The sequence below is a fragment of the Fundulus heteroclitus genome, chromosome 15, assembly GCF_011125445.2.
Source record: "Fundulus heteroclitus isolate FHET01 chromosome 15, MU-UCD_Fhet_4.1, whole genome shotgun sequence".
In the NCBI taxonomy this organism is placed as follows: Eukaryota; Metazoa; Chordata; class Actinopteri; order Cyprinodontiformes; family Fundulidae; genus Fundulus; species Fundulus heteroclitus.
The window spans coordinates 15,128,745-15,148,145 of NC_046375.1; the positions used below are offsets into that span (position 1 = coordinate 15,128,745).

Here is a 19,401-nt window from a genome sequence, read left to right on the forward strand (position 1 = left end):
GATCCAATGAGATCTTCTAAGTTTCTGGGACTTTTGGGTTTTCTTTACCTGTAAACCTTAATCATCAAAAGTACAATCATATTTAACTCTATACACACACACACACACACACAATTAACTTAAATATGTGTAAAGGCATTTACAACAAATGCCTTTGTTGTAAATAAAGGCATTTTATTTTATTTCTTATCATCAAAAACTTTGTTTGCTGTCTTGTTGTAAATAAAGCCCATTTTGAATAGAAAAAAAAATTTCTCCTCCCACATTCTTCCAAACACCAGGAAGTAAGTAATAAACTGGTTTGTTCGTGTGTTCTGTTCTTCTGAATAGAAAAGGGACGATAATACAGTAAGTTGGACGATTAAATATGGAGCTGGTAGATCATGAATTTTATTTCAAGTAGTCGACGGTCTTTTCTAACCTAATTCCTGTGGTTCAAGTGAGTGTAAAAGTGAAAGTTAACTGAGAAGAGAAGAGAAAAGAAGAGAAGAGAAGAGAGCAACAAAATGGCTACGAACACGGAACAGGGCGAGGCGGACTACACGTGCCCTGTCTGCTGCGATATATTTACTGATCCTGTTGTGCTGCTGTGCGGTCACAGCTTCTGTCAGCATTGTCTGCAGGAGTGGTGGAGACAGAGCAAACTAAGGATATGCCCCGTGTGCAAGGAAATATTCCCCATGACTCGGCCGCCACGAAATCTGGCACTGAGAAACCTGTCGGACTCCTTGAGACAGGAGAGGAGCAGGAGTGCTGGTGGGTCCAAGGAGCTTTGTTCCCTGCACGGTGAGAAGTTCAAACTTTTCTGTCAGAATGACAAGCAGCCAATCTGCTTGGTTTGCCGGGATGCAAAAGCACACAAGGAACACAACTGTGTTCCTATTAATGAAGCAGCAGAGGAGTATAGAGTAAGTACATTGCAGTAGGTAGTAACTTAGAAAAACAAATACTTTATCATTTCATGCTGTTTTGGGCTGTATAATATCCAGTGTTTGTCTTACATAAACACATGCCATTTTATCCAGGCTAAAATCCAGCTTCACCTGCTGAATCTAAAAAGTAATCGGGGATCATTTGAGAAGCAAAAAGAGAACTGGAATAAAATTGCCCATCACATTCAGGTACGTTTAAACTGAGAAACCAGTTAAAAAAAAAAAAATTCTGCTTTCCCTCTAAATCTGCTTCTCCCCAGATCCAGGCTCAGCAGACAGAGAAGACCATCAGAGCAGAGTTTCAGAAACTTTATCAGTTTCTGCGAGCAGAGGAGGCTGGTCGGATAAATGCGTGTCGGAAGGAGGCAAAGCTTAAGAGTGGCCCAGTGAACCTGAAGCTCGTAAACTTAACTGCAGAGATTTCTGAGCTCATGAAAAAAATCAAAACCATAGAAGATGAGATGAAAACAGATGACCTCTCGTTCATGCTGGTAATTACCTATTAACATGAGTAAATGTTATGATTACTTTTTTTTTTTTACCAACAAAATAAATGTTCATTGATTGTTTGTCTCCTTTATACAGAATGTGAGAACAACTTTGCAGGGGTAAGGTTCCTGGACTCTTCACATTTGAAACCAGCTGTAATTGTTGGAGTTATGTTGATTGCAGAAGAAGTTTCCACAAAGAAAATAATAGTACAGAGAAGCTTTCTGTGATTTATAAAGGCAGTTTCATCAAAATACACGAGCTAAACAGCAGCACCAGAGCACCTTTCCATCCGCTGCATTTTGTAGTTGTAGATGCTGCATAGATATCTATATATTCTGGGTCATATTTTTAAAGTTGTTAAGTTTTCACTATTTTGTATCATATTTTTGAACAATTACATCACAGTATTGGCTGTGGAGCTAATAAACAAGACCATGGACTTCCAGGTTACCAGCCTCCCGAATCCCCCATTTTTATTTCAATTTTGTAGTCCAAGCTGAAGGAAGCCAAAGCTACTAGTGGATAAATCTAACTGTTTGGTTGGTGTATTAACACAGTCCATTAGGTCCCCCAGCATAGTACAAAAATGGCCAACCAGGGTGGAGTTGAACGCTCTGTGACCTGGAAAAGGGCAGGATGTGAAGCGCCTCATTTAGATTTAGAGACCGCACTGAAACGAGATGCTCTCAGATGCACATCAGAACAGGGCTAAAAGACGGGCTGTGGGGACACAATAAGAAAGAATTCAGACCAAAGCATTGCAGTTCCACTTTATATAGACCACAACTCAATGGTTTAAATGTGAAAAGAAATGCATTAAAAAGCTACATATGCCCTTTTGAAATGCATTATTTTGAAATGCATGCTTTGAAAAACAACAAAAACGTATGTGGTGTTACTCCAGTAGAAATATGCGGGTATTGCTCTGTTCAGCATGTTCTCTACACTGGCAAGCAGGAAGCTAGCTAATGCACTTTTGCAAACACCATTTTACAGTGTCACCCCCCCCCCCCCCCCAAAAAAAAAAGTTTTGCTGAATTTAATTTGAATTGACCTTATGACTCAAAATGGGATTTCAAAGCTTTTTGGGCCTATATTCTTCTATAATATGGAGAGGAGTAGAAGTCAATGATTTCCTAAGACGTCTAAAAGACTGTGTCAAGTTATAGCATTTAATAATATTAATAATTGAACTTTATTGATCTCACAATGGAGAAATTCACTTCTGCATGTTAACCCATCCCCTTGGGGAGCAGTGGGCTGCCACTGTGCGGCGCCTGGGGAGCAATTAGGGGTTAAGGGTCTTGCTCAGGGACCCAGAATGGCAGCTTGTGGGAGTTGAACTCGGAACCTCAAAGAACCACAGCTCTGTGCTCTAACCACTAGGCCACCACTCCCCCATCTATAAATGAGTGAAACTAAAGAGTGAAACTAAAACTTATGATAAGGGTTGTATCTATCTTTCTTCCTTCGAAATATTTTTATTTTTATCAAATATTTTGACGCATTTTCACACTTTTCAGATTTTTGTACAAAGAGCAAGAAACACAGACTCCGACAGGAACACTAATGGATGTAGCTAAACACATCAGTAACCTGCAGTTCTCAGTTTGGAAGAAAATGGCTGATATAGTACAATACAGTAAGCAAACTATTTCAAAAAAATTCTGCTTGAAAATTGTTAAATATTTTTCATCTAAAATATGCCATGGGGGTTAATATTATTGTTTCTGTTTTTTTGTTGTTGTTTTTTTCATCTAGCTCCTGTAACTCTGGATCCCAACACCAGCTGCAGAAGGCTAGACATCTCGGATAACCTCACTAAATCAAGACAAGGTTATTATGATGAGTCAATTCCTGATATCCCTGAAAGGCTGCAGGGGTCAGACATTCTTGGATATCAAGGTTTTAACTCTGGTAAACATAGCTGGGATGTGGAAGTGGATGGTTATTGGGCTGTAGGTGTGGCAACTAAAACCAAAGACTATCGTGATAAAAAAACATGGTCAATCCATATCAACTCTACTTTAAATAAACTTACTCTAGGGGATTGCTTCACAGTAATTGCAGAGGATTCCTTTCTTAAAAAGGTCAGAGTGCAGCTCGATTATTCCAAAGGTATATCATTTTTTGACCTTGATCGAAAAAAGATAGTGTATGTCTTTAAATATAATTTCACAGAAACAGTCTTTCCATATTTCTGTGCAAATGTAAAAATTTTACCCACTAAACTGTTAGTCAGCATAAATCATCCCAGATTTACAATCTAAAAGCTTTGGAGGCCAACTAGCAAGATAAAGCACTAAAAATGCCTTATTTTGGGGCATATATGTTTAACCAAACTTTAAATAACCCTTCAAAACTAATATATTTGAATGTCAAAAGCAATGTAGTTGTGTTGTGACCTCTATGTCTGGGAGCAAGAGATTTAAAGAGGTACTTCCTAATGTGTCACTTGTTACATGCAAGGTTAAGATAGAAGGGTTTAAAACAAAGCTCTCTCTCTCTCTCTCTCTCTCTCTCTCTCTATCTATCTATCTATCTATCTATCTATCTATCTATCTATCTATCTATCTATCTATCTATCTATCTATCTATCTATCTATCTATCTATCTATCTATCTATCTATCTATCTATCTATCTATCTATCTATCTATCTATCTATCTATCTATCTATCTAATAATCTAATCTAATCTAATCTATCGTTACACCCTCTCTGTCTAGGGGTTCAGAGGAGGTAACATAAAACTGTGCCCAGAGAAGTGGAGTGACATGTGAAAGGGTTTATTTACAGGTGAAGGGTTTTGCAATAACCAAAACACAATACTTTAACAGATATATATATATACGTATATGTATGTATATATAAATATGTATATATGTGTGTATATATGTGTGTATATATATATATATATATATATATATATATATATATATATGTATATATATGTATATATATATATATATATGTATATACATGTATATATATATATGTATATATATGTATATATATATATATATATATATATATGTATATACATGTATATATATATATGTATATATATGTATATATATATGTATATATATATATATTGTTATATATATTTGAAGGTATGTATTAATTGTTAGACACAAACCTTTATGAGCACAATTGCTTCTGCGAAGGCCATTAGTTTCTGATAATGGACACCTTGAAGTGCATTATCCCCCTTATACCATGGTCACTTATGAAATAAATAGTAAATCAATTAATACCCTTTTCACTGTTAAAATGTTAAGTTTTTCACAAGAAGCAGCTGAGAGAATTAACCAGTGTCAACTTTTTGCTGTTACCATCTAACGTTTCAGTCAGTGCAATAATTTAGAACAATTAGGCTATTTGACTGGATTTTTTTTTTCTTTTTACGAGGTCCTATAACACTTTTGAAGGGATACCCTGCAGTCACTCAGAATCGAGTAGGCCTATCCACTATTCAATCGGAGTTAATGTCTAAAATCAGTTAGGTTTGTTTACATGTTAATTTTTGCTCATAGCTGATGATTTTTGTGGAAATGCAAGATTGCTGTATCGTTTGAAAAATGAGTAGCCCACAGTGAAATGTGTTTTTAAAATGTTCAGATTTTTGGTTTATCCTTATTTTGCTTTTCATTTGGATGTAGAATTTGTACAATTTTGGGGGGTTTTGTACCACAAGACTTAAATAATTTCTTTATTGTTAAAGGTTTCCACATGACTTGTTCCCAATTGAGCAAATTTTGATGTTTAATTCTGCAGTTATGTTCCTGATTTTAGCGGTAAAAATGAAATGTTTGGAGGTGGGCCGATGTCTTTGAGATAAACATTTGAGCTTTGCAGGTATGCTTGCACATTAAAACCATACACCAACCCTATAGAGTTAAGTGCATCTCTTTGTTTTCTTGTTACCCTATTGGTAAAGTTTATCAGCCAAAATAAAATTATTTGGGGTTGTTAAATATTCATGTTGTGTATTATCTATCATTTTTGGTAAAAATGTATATCATATTTGTGAAATAGAAGATTTTCATTGAAATACTGAAATAAACTGCAAACATGTACCAAGAAAGGTTACGTGTTTAGGCTCAAGCCTAAAGCAAATTAAAAAAGCTGAAATTAAATTACATTTTGGTTTGTTTAACACCCCAATCCTTTTGATAAGCATCAAGACAGGACAAAAAAGGAGGACAACAGATAGAAAGGGGGAAAAAAAGCTATCTACGGAGAAGCAGGAACTCACATAGTACAGTGATTTGGGAAAGAAAATAAACATATTTCAAAATAACTGTCCATGGTTTAGCATAGAGCTCACCAGTACTGACATAACAGAAACTTAAAATCCCAAACACCTTAGGATCATGACATTTGGTCTATCACACAACATCCCAATAAATACTTTGTTTGTGGTTGTAATGTGACAAAATCTGAAGAAGTTTTGGATAAACTCAGTTTTTCAAGGCTTGTTTATGCAAGCCCTTCCAGATTGCATGCATGGTTGTTGTGTGAAAATATGTTTTTGTGTGTTTCTTAAAAAGCCCTTTAGAGAAGTGTATTTTTTTGTTGTTGAATCACTTTCCAGTCGTTTGTTACTTAAAAAAACCCCAGTAGAAACACCTTTCAATGTTTCACTTTAGCACTTTAACTTGCATATTTAGATAGCACACAGCACCTTAAGGAAGCACATTTGCACATTTCAGAAATAATTGTACACAATTGATTTTATAAATGTTTATTGACTATTGTCTTTTCATTTTTCATGGTTTTAGATCCAGTGGCGGCGCAGCACTTTAATAGAGCTGTTGGGCCCCCGGAGAAGTAGGGTGACAGAAATTAGAGGTCCAACATAGTCAATATTTGTGCACTATTTCAGTTTAGTCCTGTTTAGTAGGGATGTTATGAGATGAGCCGAGGCTTCGAGGCGTGTGTGGAGTAATGGGGCATTCCTAAAATGATGCCAAATTGCGAATGGAGGCTTGCTTCATCTAGGGGAGGAGCATAAAATTATTATGTCCGAAGCTTCGCTACCCAGCCGTACTACATGACTGCTTCAGGAAGTGGTTCAGATTACCTGCCAGTTTTAACAGGCATTTAAGCGACTCAGTATTCAGTCAAAATATGGGAGTCTGTTGGTCAATTCAGGTTTTGGATAGAATTTTGCTAGCTTGGATGATAAAGTTTGGAATGAGTTTTCATAGTTTGGGGACCGTTTGTAAAGTTTAGGTGAGAGGAGCAGCTTGGAGATTCAAGAGAGTGAGGAGCGGATAGAGGATAGAGCCAGCCAGGAAGAGGAGGATTTCACCTATCTGGCAATATTTGAGTTGATTTCTCCCAATAAGGTAAATCTAACATTCTTAAGATTCATTAGAATTGCTTATCGAGAACTATACCGTCACTGATTATTTATAGGTGAGGTGCAGCTGGCCCACAAACTGACATCCCTTTATTAACATCGGAGGAGTTAAACACTGTTACTGGGGGCCTTTTTTTTTTTTTACTGTCTCCATTTTATGTTCCTGCCTCCAAATTGGTTCCCCTCCTGAAAATGTTGGAGCAAGGCCTTCAGGAGGAGATGACAAAGTCAGCTGCTGCATTAGAAGTTGGAGACCATCTCATCAGGCAACTATGAGAAAAGCTTTAGATGTTGCAGACCATGAGCATCCTTTCCCTAGCCCTCCTTGACTCTAGATTCAAAGTCAAAGGTCTTGGTTGACTGCATGTTTTATATTGAGTTTTTATTAAAAAATTACTGTTTTGGATTTTCTTTTGTTCACTGTTTATATACTTATCTTAACATGTCCACCCCTGGGAGAGCTTTAGTGGTTTTAGCCAATTAGTGTGAAAGTATTTAATGCACCTATTTCCATCGCTTGCTGTTGCTGCTGGAGAAGACACTGCTCCTCCAACCTCCAGGCATTATAAAAATAATAATCATGAATAATTGTGGACAATGCCATTTCCTGCCTCTGCCTTTCTGCTTCCATACCTCACGTACAAAGCCAGCCTACATTGCATCTGGCAGATCAGGGAGCAGATGTCTTATTTATTAAGATTTTGATCAATGATTTCTGAAATCTTGGTTTTACGTTTGCAGGATGTTTTATAGTCATGGATTCAGTATTTAAGCAATAAAACAGTCACACGAAACAACTACTCCTGTGCTGCTATTCCCACTGGCAATAATCACGCTAGCCTGAAAGAGGAAAGTAAAGAAAAAAGTTCCGTAACTGGCAGGGCCGGCCTGAGACTCTTGGGAGCCCTAAGCAGAATTTGATTTGGGGGCCCCCCTCCCACCATGCAGAATCACCTTTGCTAGAAGATGATTAATACAAATGTCACACTATAATGTTATACGGAATATTATAAAAATAATCAAATTGTTTTTATTAATTTGTCATATTGAAACAAAAGACATCCAGTTCAGTTTTTCAGTTTAGTTCAGTTTATTCGAACAACAAAACAATATAAGATGTGTAAATACAACACAACACAATGAATACATAAACCATAATAAATTGTTCGAAAAGGAATGGGACGAAGTATAAACTTTTAAGTTTCCCATCCCTAATGATTCAAGTGACCTAAGTTGCTCATTTAACTAATTACATTCACTCTTCCATAAACCTGTTTTTTTATCTTTCCTCATCTACATATTTATCCAATAGTAATTTTTTGTACCTTCTCTTAAACAAATTTATGTTCACACTCTGCTTTAAACACGGCTGTAAACTATTCCATAACTTCACTCCACTACTTGATATAGTCATTCTTTTCATCGTTGTTCGTACCATCTTCGTTCTGAATACTGCATCTCCTCTAAAGTTATATTTTTCATCTCGTTCTTGAAACAATTCATTTATATTTTTAGCCACGAGTTTGTTTTTTACTTTATACATTACTTGCGCTGTCTTAAATTTTACCAGGTCTGTGAATTTTAATGTATATAGCTTTAAAAATAATCGATTGGTGTGCTCTCTAAATCCTACTTTACATATTATTCTTATTGCTCTTTTTTGTAGTGTACATATGGATTGTAATGTGCTCTTATAGATGTTGCCCCAAACTTCAACACAGTAAATCAAATATGGCAAGAACAATGAAAAATAAAGCATTTTTAGAGATTTTGGGTTCAATATATAACTCGCCTTACTAAGAATAGCACAGCATTTGGCAAGCTTATTTTTCACATAGCTTACATGTGGTTTCCAGCAGATCTTGTGGTCTAAAATCACACCAAGAAACTTTATTTCATTCACTTTTTTGATTTCTTTATTATCAATTAAAATGTTTCCATTAATCTCAGAATTCTTTCTTCCAAATATAATAAACTTTGTTTTGTCCAAATTAAGAGATAATTTATTTTTGTCAAACCAAATTTTAAATTTATTCATTTCTGTTGTAATTAGCTCCAAGATCTGCGGTAAACTTTCGCCCGAACAAAATACATTTGTGTCATCTGCAAATAAAATCAATGACAGTGCCCTTGAAACTTTACAGATGTCATTTATATAAATGATAAATAATTTGGGGCCCAGCACTGAACCCTGTGGTACTCCACATGTAATTTCCAAGAGCTCTGATTTATGTTCCCCTATTTGAACAAATTGCTGTCTATTTCCTAAGTAGCTTCTTATCCAATCTAACCCAACTCCCCTTATCCCATACCTTTCTAGTTTGGTCAGCAATATGTTGTGGTCAATGGTATCAAAAGCCTTTTTTAAATCAATAAAAACCCCAACTGCCACTTTTTTATTGTCAAAGCAATCTGTGATTTCCTCCATGAGTTGTAGTAGTGCCTGGGATGTTGATCTGTTTGACCTGAAACCATATTGATTGGCAGTGTATATGTTATGTTTTTCCATAAAGATATCTAGTTTAGTGGTAAATAGTTTTTCAATTATTTTGGAAAATTGAGGGAGTAAAGAAACTGGCCTATAGTTTGTAAAATGGTGTCTGTTTCCGGTTTTGAACAGTGGAATAACTTTGGCTATTTTCATTTTGTCTGGAAATGTACCTGTTTGAAAGGACAGGTTACAAATGTAGGTTAGTGGTTTAATAATTTCTTCCATAACAATCTTAACAGTCTTCATATCTATTTCCATCCAGTCAGCAGAGGTTTTATTTTTGCAGTTTTGTATTATTTCTCTAACATCAGTCTCAGTCACTGCACCCAGAAAGATTGTGTATGGGTTCCTTTCCCCCATGTCTTCGCAGACAGATGTATTTGTCTCTGATATTTTTGACGCAAGCTCAGGTCCAACATTGACAAAGAACCTATTAAAACCATTTGCAACGCCAGTCATATCCTTTATAATTTTGTCCTTTTCAGTAAAATATTCCGGTAATTTTATTCCCTTTGACTCCTTTCTCACAATGCTGTTTAAGATAGTCCATATACCTTTAATATTATTTTTATTTCCTTCCAGCAATTTATTGTAGTATTCCCTCTTACAAGACCTCAATATATTAGTTAATTTATTTTTGTACCACTTGTATTTTACTTCTGCTTCCACTGTCCTTTTTTTAAGAAAATGTCTATACAATGAGTTCTTCTTCATACACGCCCTCCTCAACCCCTCTGTCACCCATGGACTATTTATCTGTTTAATGCTTTCTTTAAATTTCTTTACTGGGCAGTGCTTATTGTACGCCATATTAAACATATCCAAAAATTTCTCATAGGCTGCATTTACATTTTCTTCGATGTACACAAGCTCCCAGTTTTGATGTAATAAATCTTGTTTTAAAGCCATCATGGCTCCCTCTGTTTTAATTCTTTTATATCTAAACCCATTAATTGCAAGCTTCTTTCTTCTATAATTGCAATTAAATAATGTAAAAATTGGTAAATGGTCAGATATGTCTGTAATTAATATACCACTTTCTATGCTATTTTCCATGTAGTTTGTAAATATGTTGTCAATCAACTTGGCACTGTGACAAGTTAATCTTGTTGGCCTGGTAATGGTTGGATATAGACCCATGTTGTAGACTGTATTTATAAACTGTTCCGTCTTTCTATGTCCTGTATTCATGAGATTAATATTGAAATCTCCACAGATGAATAAAAGCGTCTGTGTCTTATTAAAGAAGTGCCCAAACCATTCAGTAAATAATTCAACATTTCCTCCCGGTGCTCTGTAAACACAACTGATAACAGCATTCTTCATTTTTTCTAAACCAATTTCAATTGTGACGCATTCCAGTAAGTCATCCACACATACCGTCATTTTGTCAACAATCTTAGCATTCAACTCATTTTTCACAAAAAATCCCACACCTCTATTGTTTCGATTCAGATGCACAAACTCATATCCTTCCATCCCAAAATCCGCCCCCCTTTCGTTGTTTATCCACGTTTCTGTTATTGCTATGACATCAAAGGGATGTACAACTTGACACACATAGTCCTTTATGTTTACAAAGTTTCTATACAGGCTTCTGCTGTTAATGTGTAGTACTGATAATTTCCCGTCCTGCTTTATTTGATTGTATTGTTTGTCGGTGTAGTAACGACAGTCACTGTTGATGTGAGTGTAGAAGTTGTTGTCGGGATCTATATCCTGTTCCATATCTAGTTGGGTATGCTCTGTGTATTGAAATTGGTGTAGGCCTAACTCCGTAATGTCCTGTAAATTATGAAGGTGTGACATACTGGCCTCCGCCAAATCTTCTTTTATGCTTGTCATGTAGGTGTAGTCTTTGCGTTACCTTACGGTAGCTCCCAAGACGTTCCTCATTCAAACTTTCTCAACTCCTCCATACTCCTTACTTGAACAACTTTAGCCACTTCCGGAGCCCCATTTAACTTGATGAATATCTTGCCGTTTACAGTCCACGTTTGTTGTATTTTCTTCAGTTTTTTAAGGAATCTCGCTTGTTTGGCTATTTCCGCATTTTCCTTGGTCAGATGTTCATTTACATAAACATCGGTTCCTTTCAATTTCCTCCCCTCTTTCAACAGTGCCGCCTTGTGTTTTCTGTTGCAAAAACGTATCAGGATGGCTTGCCTATCACCGGCATTTCTCTTCGTGATTGGAAAACAAGCCTTGATACTCCCATTGTCCATCTCAATTCCTTTAGATTGGAAAAAGGAAGTAACTTGTTGCTCCGTGGACGCTTGCATCTCCATATTCGTTTCTCCTTCGTCTGCAGTGACAGCGCGAGCATACGAACGAGGTTTCACCCTGAGGCCTGTAATAATTACCTCGTTTAACCTCGCGTGTTGCTCCAGCTCTGCAACCCGACTTTGTAGTCGCTCGATTTTCTTGTCCTTTTCTGCATTTTGAATACGAAGTGCCTTGATCTCCTCCACTAAGCTCAAAATTCCTTTTTGCTGCGTTTTAACCGAGGAAACCTCCTCGGTTAGGAATTCAATCGCTCTTCTTAGTTCCTCCATATCCTCAGACGCGTTCTTCCTTGGAGCCATCTTGCCGCGGCGCGACCGTGACCATTCAAAACATACAGAACAAAAGAGTAGGACTCAGAATTTACATCACAAAAACAGCTAAAAAAACACAGACAAACTAACAAGACAGATCCTACTACTATACACACCACCCGTGTTCCAGTTAAAACTAGATACATATAATTATTATCATTGTGGTTGTTTCTGCCATTCAAACCTGAGGGGGAAAAAAAGGGGGGTGGCGCGGCTGCTAGTTATGCTGAAGCAGATGAAAATTCAGATTCAAAATAGGAAATAAAAGGTTGCCAGACCTTGGAATATCTCTTAGTGTTGCCTTGTAAAGTAATTCTAAGATGTTCGAACTTTAGGTGTGCCATCACCTCCTCTACCCATCTTTTGTGAGTTGGCGGTGCTGCCTTTATCCAATTAAATAAAATCAATCTCCTGGCCAACAATGACAAAAATGCCATTGCTTTCCTTTGACAGTCGTTAATTCTGTTTCCCCCAGTGCCACACCAAAAATGGCTACCAAAGGAAAGGGTATAATGTTTTTTTTATGTAAATGGATGAAAAGGTTTGAAAGATTTTGATCCAGAATTCTTTGAGCCTGGGGAGAGAACAGAACATTTGAGATGTGTTGGCTGGCACCTGTTTACATCTAGGGCAAGTCGGATCAGCACCCTGGTAAATTCTTGCCAATTTGTCCCTCGTGAAATGAAGTGTATGTACCATTTAAACTGTGTTAGTCCATGTCTAACACATACAGACGAAGAATGTATGTGTTCTACTGCCCACCCCCATTGATTATTTGATATGTCCAGCTCTAATTCTTCCACCCATTTCCTTTTTATGTAGGCAAGGGATGGGGTAGCCACCCTCAGGACATTTACATAGAGCATAGAAACTGACCCCTTAGTAGTCAGATTCATAATCAAAAGCCAATCTATCCACCCACTCTGTGGTGATTCAAGAGATGAGAATGTTTTTTCACAAAATCTCGAACCTGAAAGTATCTGAAGTAATTAGTTTTTAAGGGGATTCCATATTCCTTTTCCAGCTGAGCAGCAGACATAAGTACACCATCTTTAACCAGATTTTTAACAGATTCAGCACAAGCTCTGTACCATTTCTTAAACTCTGTTCCCTCAGAGCTGGAGAGAACAGCTGATTGCCATAAACAGGAGCAGACAGGAGGCATATCTGTTTTTAAAATGAGTTCTGAATTGGACCCAGATTTTGATATAGTTTCATACAACAGAGTTATTTGTGTATAGGTGCTTGCTTAGGGGCAGAGGGGTACAAATCAGGGAACACAAGGATATTGGGCTAGATGCATATCTTTCCATATGTACCCATACTGGGGTTTCCTCATCATCTAACTGCGAGACCCAAAATAGCAATTTATGTAGATTAGCTGCCCAGTAATAATGCATATAATTTGGTAGAGCTAGGCCCCCCTCCTCTCTCTGTCTCTCTAGAAACTCTCTTCTTATCCGGGGGACTGTTTTTTTCATATAAAGGTAGATGTACATTTATTTAATTTTTTAAAAAAGATGTAGGAATAAAAATTTGTATTGTCTGAAATAAGAACAGGAACTTTGGGATTACGATCATTTTGAGAGTTTATCTTACCTGCCAATGATATTGGGAGAGATGACCACCTTTCCATATCTGATTTCGCCTTATCTGCTGTAACTTTAAAATTATGCATAAATAAATCTTTATATTTGCTTGTTACCGTAACACCTAAATATGTGAATTTGTCTTTCTTTGTAGTAAAAGGACAGGCCTGGAATGATAGTCTCCTCGACTGTCCATTAATTGGGAAAAACACTTTTTTCTAGATTAATTTTATAACCCGAAACCCTTCCGAAGTTTTCAATAATAAGGAGAACCACCGAAATGCTTGTGGCAGGATTTGACAGAAAAAGGAGAAGGTCGTCAGCGTACAGCAAAAGTTTATGATTTTTCATCCCCCTGCGTATTCCCCCCAGTTCAGCAGCATTCCTCAACATTATTGGAAGAGGCTGGATTGCCACATAAAGAGCAGGGGTGACAGAGGACACCCCTGTCTTGTTCCCCAAAACAGAGGGAATGGGTCAGATATTATGTTATTCGTTCTTGCCATAGTTTGGGGATTCGCATATATTAACTCAATCCACGAACGAAATTTAAGACCAAATCCGAATCTCTCAAGGGTGTTAAACAAATTAAGATACTGTATTCTATCAAAGGCTTTGTGGGCATCGAGGGATATTACAATATCTTGATCAATGTTATCTTCAGCAGTGTATATCACATTAAAAAGGCGACGGAGATTACTGGGAAGTTGTTAACCAGCAACAAATCCTGTGTGGTCAGGATGTATTATATTACTTATAACAGGCTCTATCCTTGCTGCTAGTACTTTGGTCAATATCCTATAATGACATCCGAGTAGACTCACTTGACGAAATGATTCACATTTAAGTGGATCTTTATTTTTCTTAAGGATCACCGAAATCATAGTCTGTGACTGTAGCAAATATTATAAACGAATACAGTGAGGTTATGTATTAATATAAAATAAATCAATCATTCATTCATTCATTCATTGATTTATATCACTTGTTTAAGTTACTGAATTGTCAATTGTAAAAAAAAAAAAAAAAAAAAAAAATGGGGGCCCCCCTGGCCACCAGGGGGCCCAAGCGGTCGCTTAGTTTGCATGTGCATCGGGCCGGCCCTGGTTTGGGGTGCCATGTCTCAACGACTGTATACTTTGGACAAGGCCGGAAGTTCCAAGAGGCAAACTGTGTACAGAAGAGGAAGGCCTCAGTAGAAAGAAATAAAACCAGAGTAGATTTGGGAGGGTTTTTTTTATGCGATAGCCCCTGAAGAGCGGAAGAGTGAGGTAAGACAGTCTTGTGCATTATTAAAAAAGGGACTTGGGGAAACTTCTGGAAAAATCGGCAACTCTAGGTAAGAGTAATATGAGAGACACCAGACTCAACAAGGCAGATGACCTGAAAGTAGCTATCAAAGCAATTTGCTTCCATTGCAACAATGCAGCGCCACAGGCTGATCGCTTATATGCCGCGGGACATTGATGCAGTAATTCATGCAAGAAGAGCCTTAGCCAAGTATTAAGTGCATAGAAAACATCCTTTCTGATTAGATCTAATGAGATCTTCTAAGTTTCTGGGTCTCGGAATTTTATGTTTTTTTTTACTCTAAACCTTAATCATCAAAAGTACAAGAACCAAAAGCTTGAAGTAAAACAACCATTTCATTTTCTGAAATATTGCACACACACACATAAAATATGGGGGGAACAAAAAGGAATAAAAAGAAAATCTTAAAAAAAGAAACAAACAAGATTTCAACACTGCCTAGCTGTTTGACCTCTGAGGCATCTTATTTTATTTATCACCAAAAGCTTTGATTGTTTGCTGTCTTGTTGTAAATAAAGCCCATTTTGAATAGAATTTTTTTTTCTCCTCCCACATTCTTCCAAACACCAGGAAGTAAGTAATAGACTGGTTTGTTCGTGTGTTCTGTTCTTCTGAATAGAAAAGGGACGATAATACAGTAAGTTGGACGATTAAATATGGAGCTGGTAGATCATGAATTTTATTTCAAGTAGTCGACGGTCTTTTATAACCTAATTCCTGTGGTTCAAGTGAATTAAAAGTGAAAGTTACCTGAGAAGAGAAGAGAAAAGAAGAGAAGAGAGCAACAAAATGGCTACGAACACGGAACAGGGCGAGGCGGACTACACGTGCCTTGTCTGCTGCGATATATTTACTGATCCTGTTTTGCTGCTGTGCGGTCACAGCTTCTGTCAGCATTGTCTGCAGGAGTGGTGGAGACAGAGCAAACTAAGGATATGCCCCGTTTGCAAGGAAATATTCCCCATGACTCGGCCGCCACAAAATCTGGCACTGAGAAACCTGTTGGACTCCTTGAGACAGGAGAGGAGCAGGGGTGCTGGTGGGTCCAAGGAGCTTTGTTCCCTGCACGGTGAGAAATTCAAGCTGTTCTGTGAGAATGACCAACAGCCAATCTGCTTTGTTTGCCGGGATGCAAAAGCACACAAGAAGCACGACTTTGTTCCTATTAATGAAGCAGCAGAGGAGTACCGAGTAAGTACAATACAGTAGGTAGTAATTTAGAAAAAAAAAATACTTTATCATTTATTGCTGTTTAAGTGTTTGTCTTAAATAAACACTTGCCATTTTGTCCAGGCTAAAATCCAGCTTAATCTGCTAAATCTAAAAACTAATCAGGGGTCATTTGAGAGGCAAAAAGAGAACTGGAATAAAATTGCGGATCAAATCCAGGTACGTTAAACTGAGAAAACTACTGTTAAAAGATATAAACGCCTCACACATATTGATATCAACATATTCTCTTTTCTTTCTGATGCATCTCTTTTTTTGCAATATTCAGCTTTCCCTCTAAATCTGCTCCTCCACAGATCCAGGCTCAGGAGACAGAGAAGACCATCAGAGCAGAGTTTCAGAAACTTTATCAGTTCCTGCGAGAAGAGGAGGCTGGTCGGATAGATGCTTGTCGGATGGAGGCAAAGCTTAAGAGTGATACAGTGAACCTGAAGCTTGTAAACTTAACTGTGGAGATTTCTGAGCTTGTGAAAAACATCAAAACCATAGAAGATGAGATGAGAACCGATGACCTCTCGTTCATGCTGGTAGTTACCTATTATTATGAGTAAATTTTCTTATGTTTATTCTGTTTTCCAACAAAACAAAATATAATTGATTGTTTGTTTTCTTTATACAGAATGTGAAAGCAACATTGAAGAGGTAATGTTCCTGGAGTCTTCACATTGGGAACTAGCTGTAATTGTTTGAAATTGTTTTTTTTTTTCTTTCAAAATATTTTGTTGAGTTGAATTCAAATTGACTTTACAATTGAAAATAGGAGCACAAATCCCAGCCTTGTGGAATTAGAAATCTACACTATATGGAGATTTATTCCTTAAGAATTCTAAAGAACACGTATCAAGCCCTAGCATTTATAAAGAAAGAAACAGATACTTTAAATCCAAGTGTTGTTTCTATAAGACTTTATTCAAAATGTACGTTTGCAATTTTATTCTGACACACCCTCTTACTTTTTAGATCTTTGTACACACAGCCAGAACCAGAGACTCCACCAGAAGCACTAATTGATGAGGCTAAACACATCAGTAACCTGCAGTTCTCAGTCTGGAAGAAAATGGGTGATATAGTACAACACAGTAAGCAAACTATTTTGGAATTCATTCTGCTTGCAAATGGTTACTTTTATTCATCTAAAACAATCCTGTGCAGGCTATTATTATAAAGTCTATATCTTTGTTCCATCCATATGTCTATTCAGCCTCTGTAACTCTGGATCCCAACACCAGGAGCAGAAGCCTGGATGACATCTACCGGGAGATATTAGATCCAAAGAGGGCTTCAGTCCCTAATCCATGTTTAACTTTTTTTGAGACTTATGTACATTCAGGATATAACAAGATAAATCCCTTGATATTTTGTCAACCTAAACCCGGAACTTATGTGAACGTAGAAGATGAAGATGAAGAATCAAGTGAAGCCTCAAGTCCTGAAAGTTCAAGTCCACGAGAAGTCTCACCTCTTGAGAGCTCAAGTCCACGTGAAGTCTCAAATCTTGGGAGCTCAAGTCCATGTGATGTCTGAAGTCTTGAGTAGGCCTGTTGCAATAACCAATTAATCGTACTTTAAATTCTAATCACATTAATTTATCAAAATAAGTTAAAACATTTGCATGCTTGCTTGATTCCCCTTGTGTTTTCATCTTGGTCACTGAGATAGGATAGCGAAAAGGTTTCATGTTAACTTTGAGCAAGTGCTCAAAGTTAACATGAAAGCCTGGTGAGTGAGAACCAGAGAAATATTAGTTTGAAAAGAAATTAAATCAGTGTCAAAGCCAAACACAACAACTGCAGGATGGGAGTTTTAGGATTTAAACCAAACAATGCCACCTGCTTAATTTATCAGACTCAGTAGGTCAAGAGCATATAATCGTGTTATTATGGTATTATCATATTAGTTGAAAAAAGGTTCCCAAATGACAATAATATGATTTATTGCAATAAGTTTTAGAAAAAATTATCATCCAGCTAAATTGTGACAGGCCTAGTCTTGGGTAAAGTCCCGGGTATTTGAAAGAAACAGTCAAAATGCAATTGACTTTACAGTACTAATGATCTATCATGAGACTTGCTAAAAGGTTTCCATAGAAAGTCACACTATTATATCTATAGAATGATCATTATCTTGAACTGGTTAATGAAAAATACAATTAAAAATAACACACACACAATTTTTCCCAGATAAATTTTGCAAAAACAACTATTTTCTTACTAATATTTAACTGACATTTGTGGTTAGTTAATGATTTTTGTGAAAATGCAAGATTGCTGTATTGATTGAAAAATTAGTAGCCTACAGTGAAATGTGTTTTTAAAATGTTCAGATTTTTGGTTTATGCTTATTTTGCTTTCCATTTGGATGTAGAATGTGAACAATTTTAGGAGGTTTTGTACCACAAACCTGAATAATTTCTTTATTGTTGAAGGTTTCCACATGACTTGTTCCCAATTGAGCAAATTTTGATGTTTAATTGTGCAGTTATGGTCATGATTTTTGTGGTAAAAATGAAATGTTTGGGGTAGGGGGTTCTGATGTCTTTGAAATAAACGTTTGAGCTTTGCAGGTATGCCTGCACAAAAAAAAAAAAAAAAAACGTACACCACCCCTATAGCGTTAGATGTATCTCTTTGTTTTCTTGTTACCCTATTGGTAAAGGTTATCAGACAAAAAAATATTTGGGGTTGTTGAATATTTATGTTGTATCATTCTGTTGTCTATCATTCTGTTGTCATGGCTGTGTTTTTAGTAAAAATATATATCATATACGTGAAATGGTTTTTATTGAAAAACTGAAATAAACTACAAACATGTTCTCACAAATGTTACGTGTTTTGGCTCAAGACTAAAGCAAATTGAGAAATTAAATTACATTTTGCTTTGTTAAACAAAGAGAGAGCTTTGGGCACCTTCAGAGGAACACCACCAAGCAACTGGTTTAGATCTGTGGATGACACAATTGTCAAAATCTTCTTTTTGAGTCACACCACCCACTGGAGCACAAACTTTCTGTAATCACAACCTTACACCACTGGGCCGAGCATGTCCCTACTAAAACAGAAGGGAAGCACAAAGAACAAAAACACATCAAAGATGCCCTCCAAACCTGTGGGTACCCTAAATGAGCTTTTGTCATATCAGCAAAAAATCTGAAAGACATGCTGCAGAATATAATAGGGAGAAGAATAAATGGAAAAATACCGTCATCCCATATGTTGCTGGAGTCGCTGAAAAACTCAAGAGTATTTTCTCTAAACACAAAATCCCAGTACATTTCAAACCAAACAGGACCCTCAGACAGAGGGTGGTGCATCCCAAAGACAAAACCCCCAAACCTAAGATGAGTGGAGTGGTGTATGCAGTTCAGTACAGTGAGGAATGATCTGATCTTTAT

The 19,401-nt window shown here is 36.8% G+C and overlaps 2 protein-coding genes across 2 annotated transcripts; both read left to right on the forward strand.

Annotated features, from left to right (window-relative positions):
- Nucleotides 1-284: 284 nt before the first annotated feature.
- On the forward strand, nt 285-13,890 carry LOC105930511 (tripartite motif-containing protein 35). The gene is made up of 7 exons (XM_036147604.1): nt 285-908; nt 1,026-1,121; nt 1,193-1,423; nt 1,518-1,540; nt 2,948-3,066; nt 3,186-3,429; nt 13,842-13,890. Exons 1-7 carry the CDS (start codon nt 507-509, stop codon nt 13,888-13,890), a joined length of 1,164 nt encoding a protein of 387 aa, XP_036003497.1. The 5' UTR covers nt 285-506.
- A 1,468-nt stretch (nt 13,891-15,358) lies between these two features.
- Nucleotides 15,359-18,603, forward strand: LOC105924313 (tripartite motif-containing protein 35). Its single transcript, XM_021315222.2, has 6 exons — nt 15,359-15,971; nt 16,074-16,169; nt 16,307-16,537; nt 16,630-16,652; nt 16,971-17,089; nt 17,212-18,603. The coding sequence occupies exons 1-6, from the start codon at nt 15,570-15,572 to the stop codon at nt 17,532-17,534; spliced, it is 1,194 nt and encodes a 397-aa protein (XP_021170897.2). The 5' UTR covers nt 15,359-15,569; the 3' UTR covers nt 17,535-18,603.
- Nucleotides 18,604-19,401: the final 798 nt, after the last annotated feature.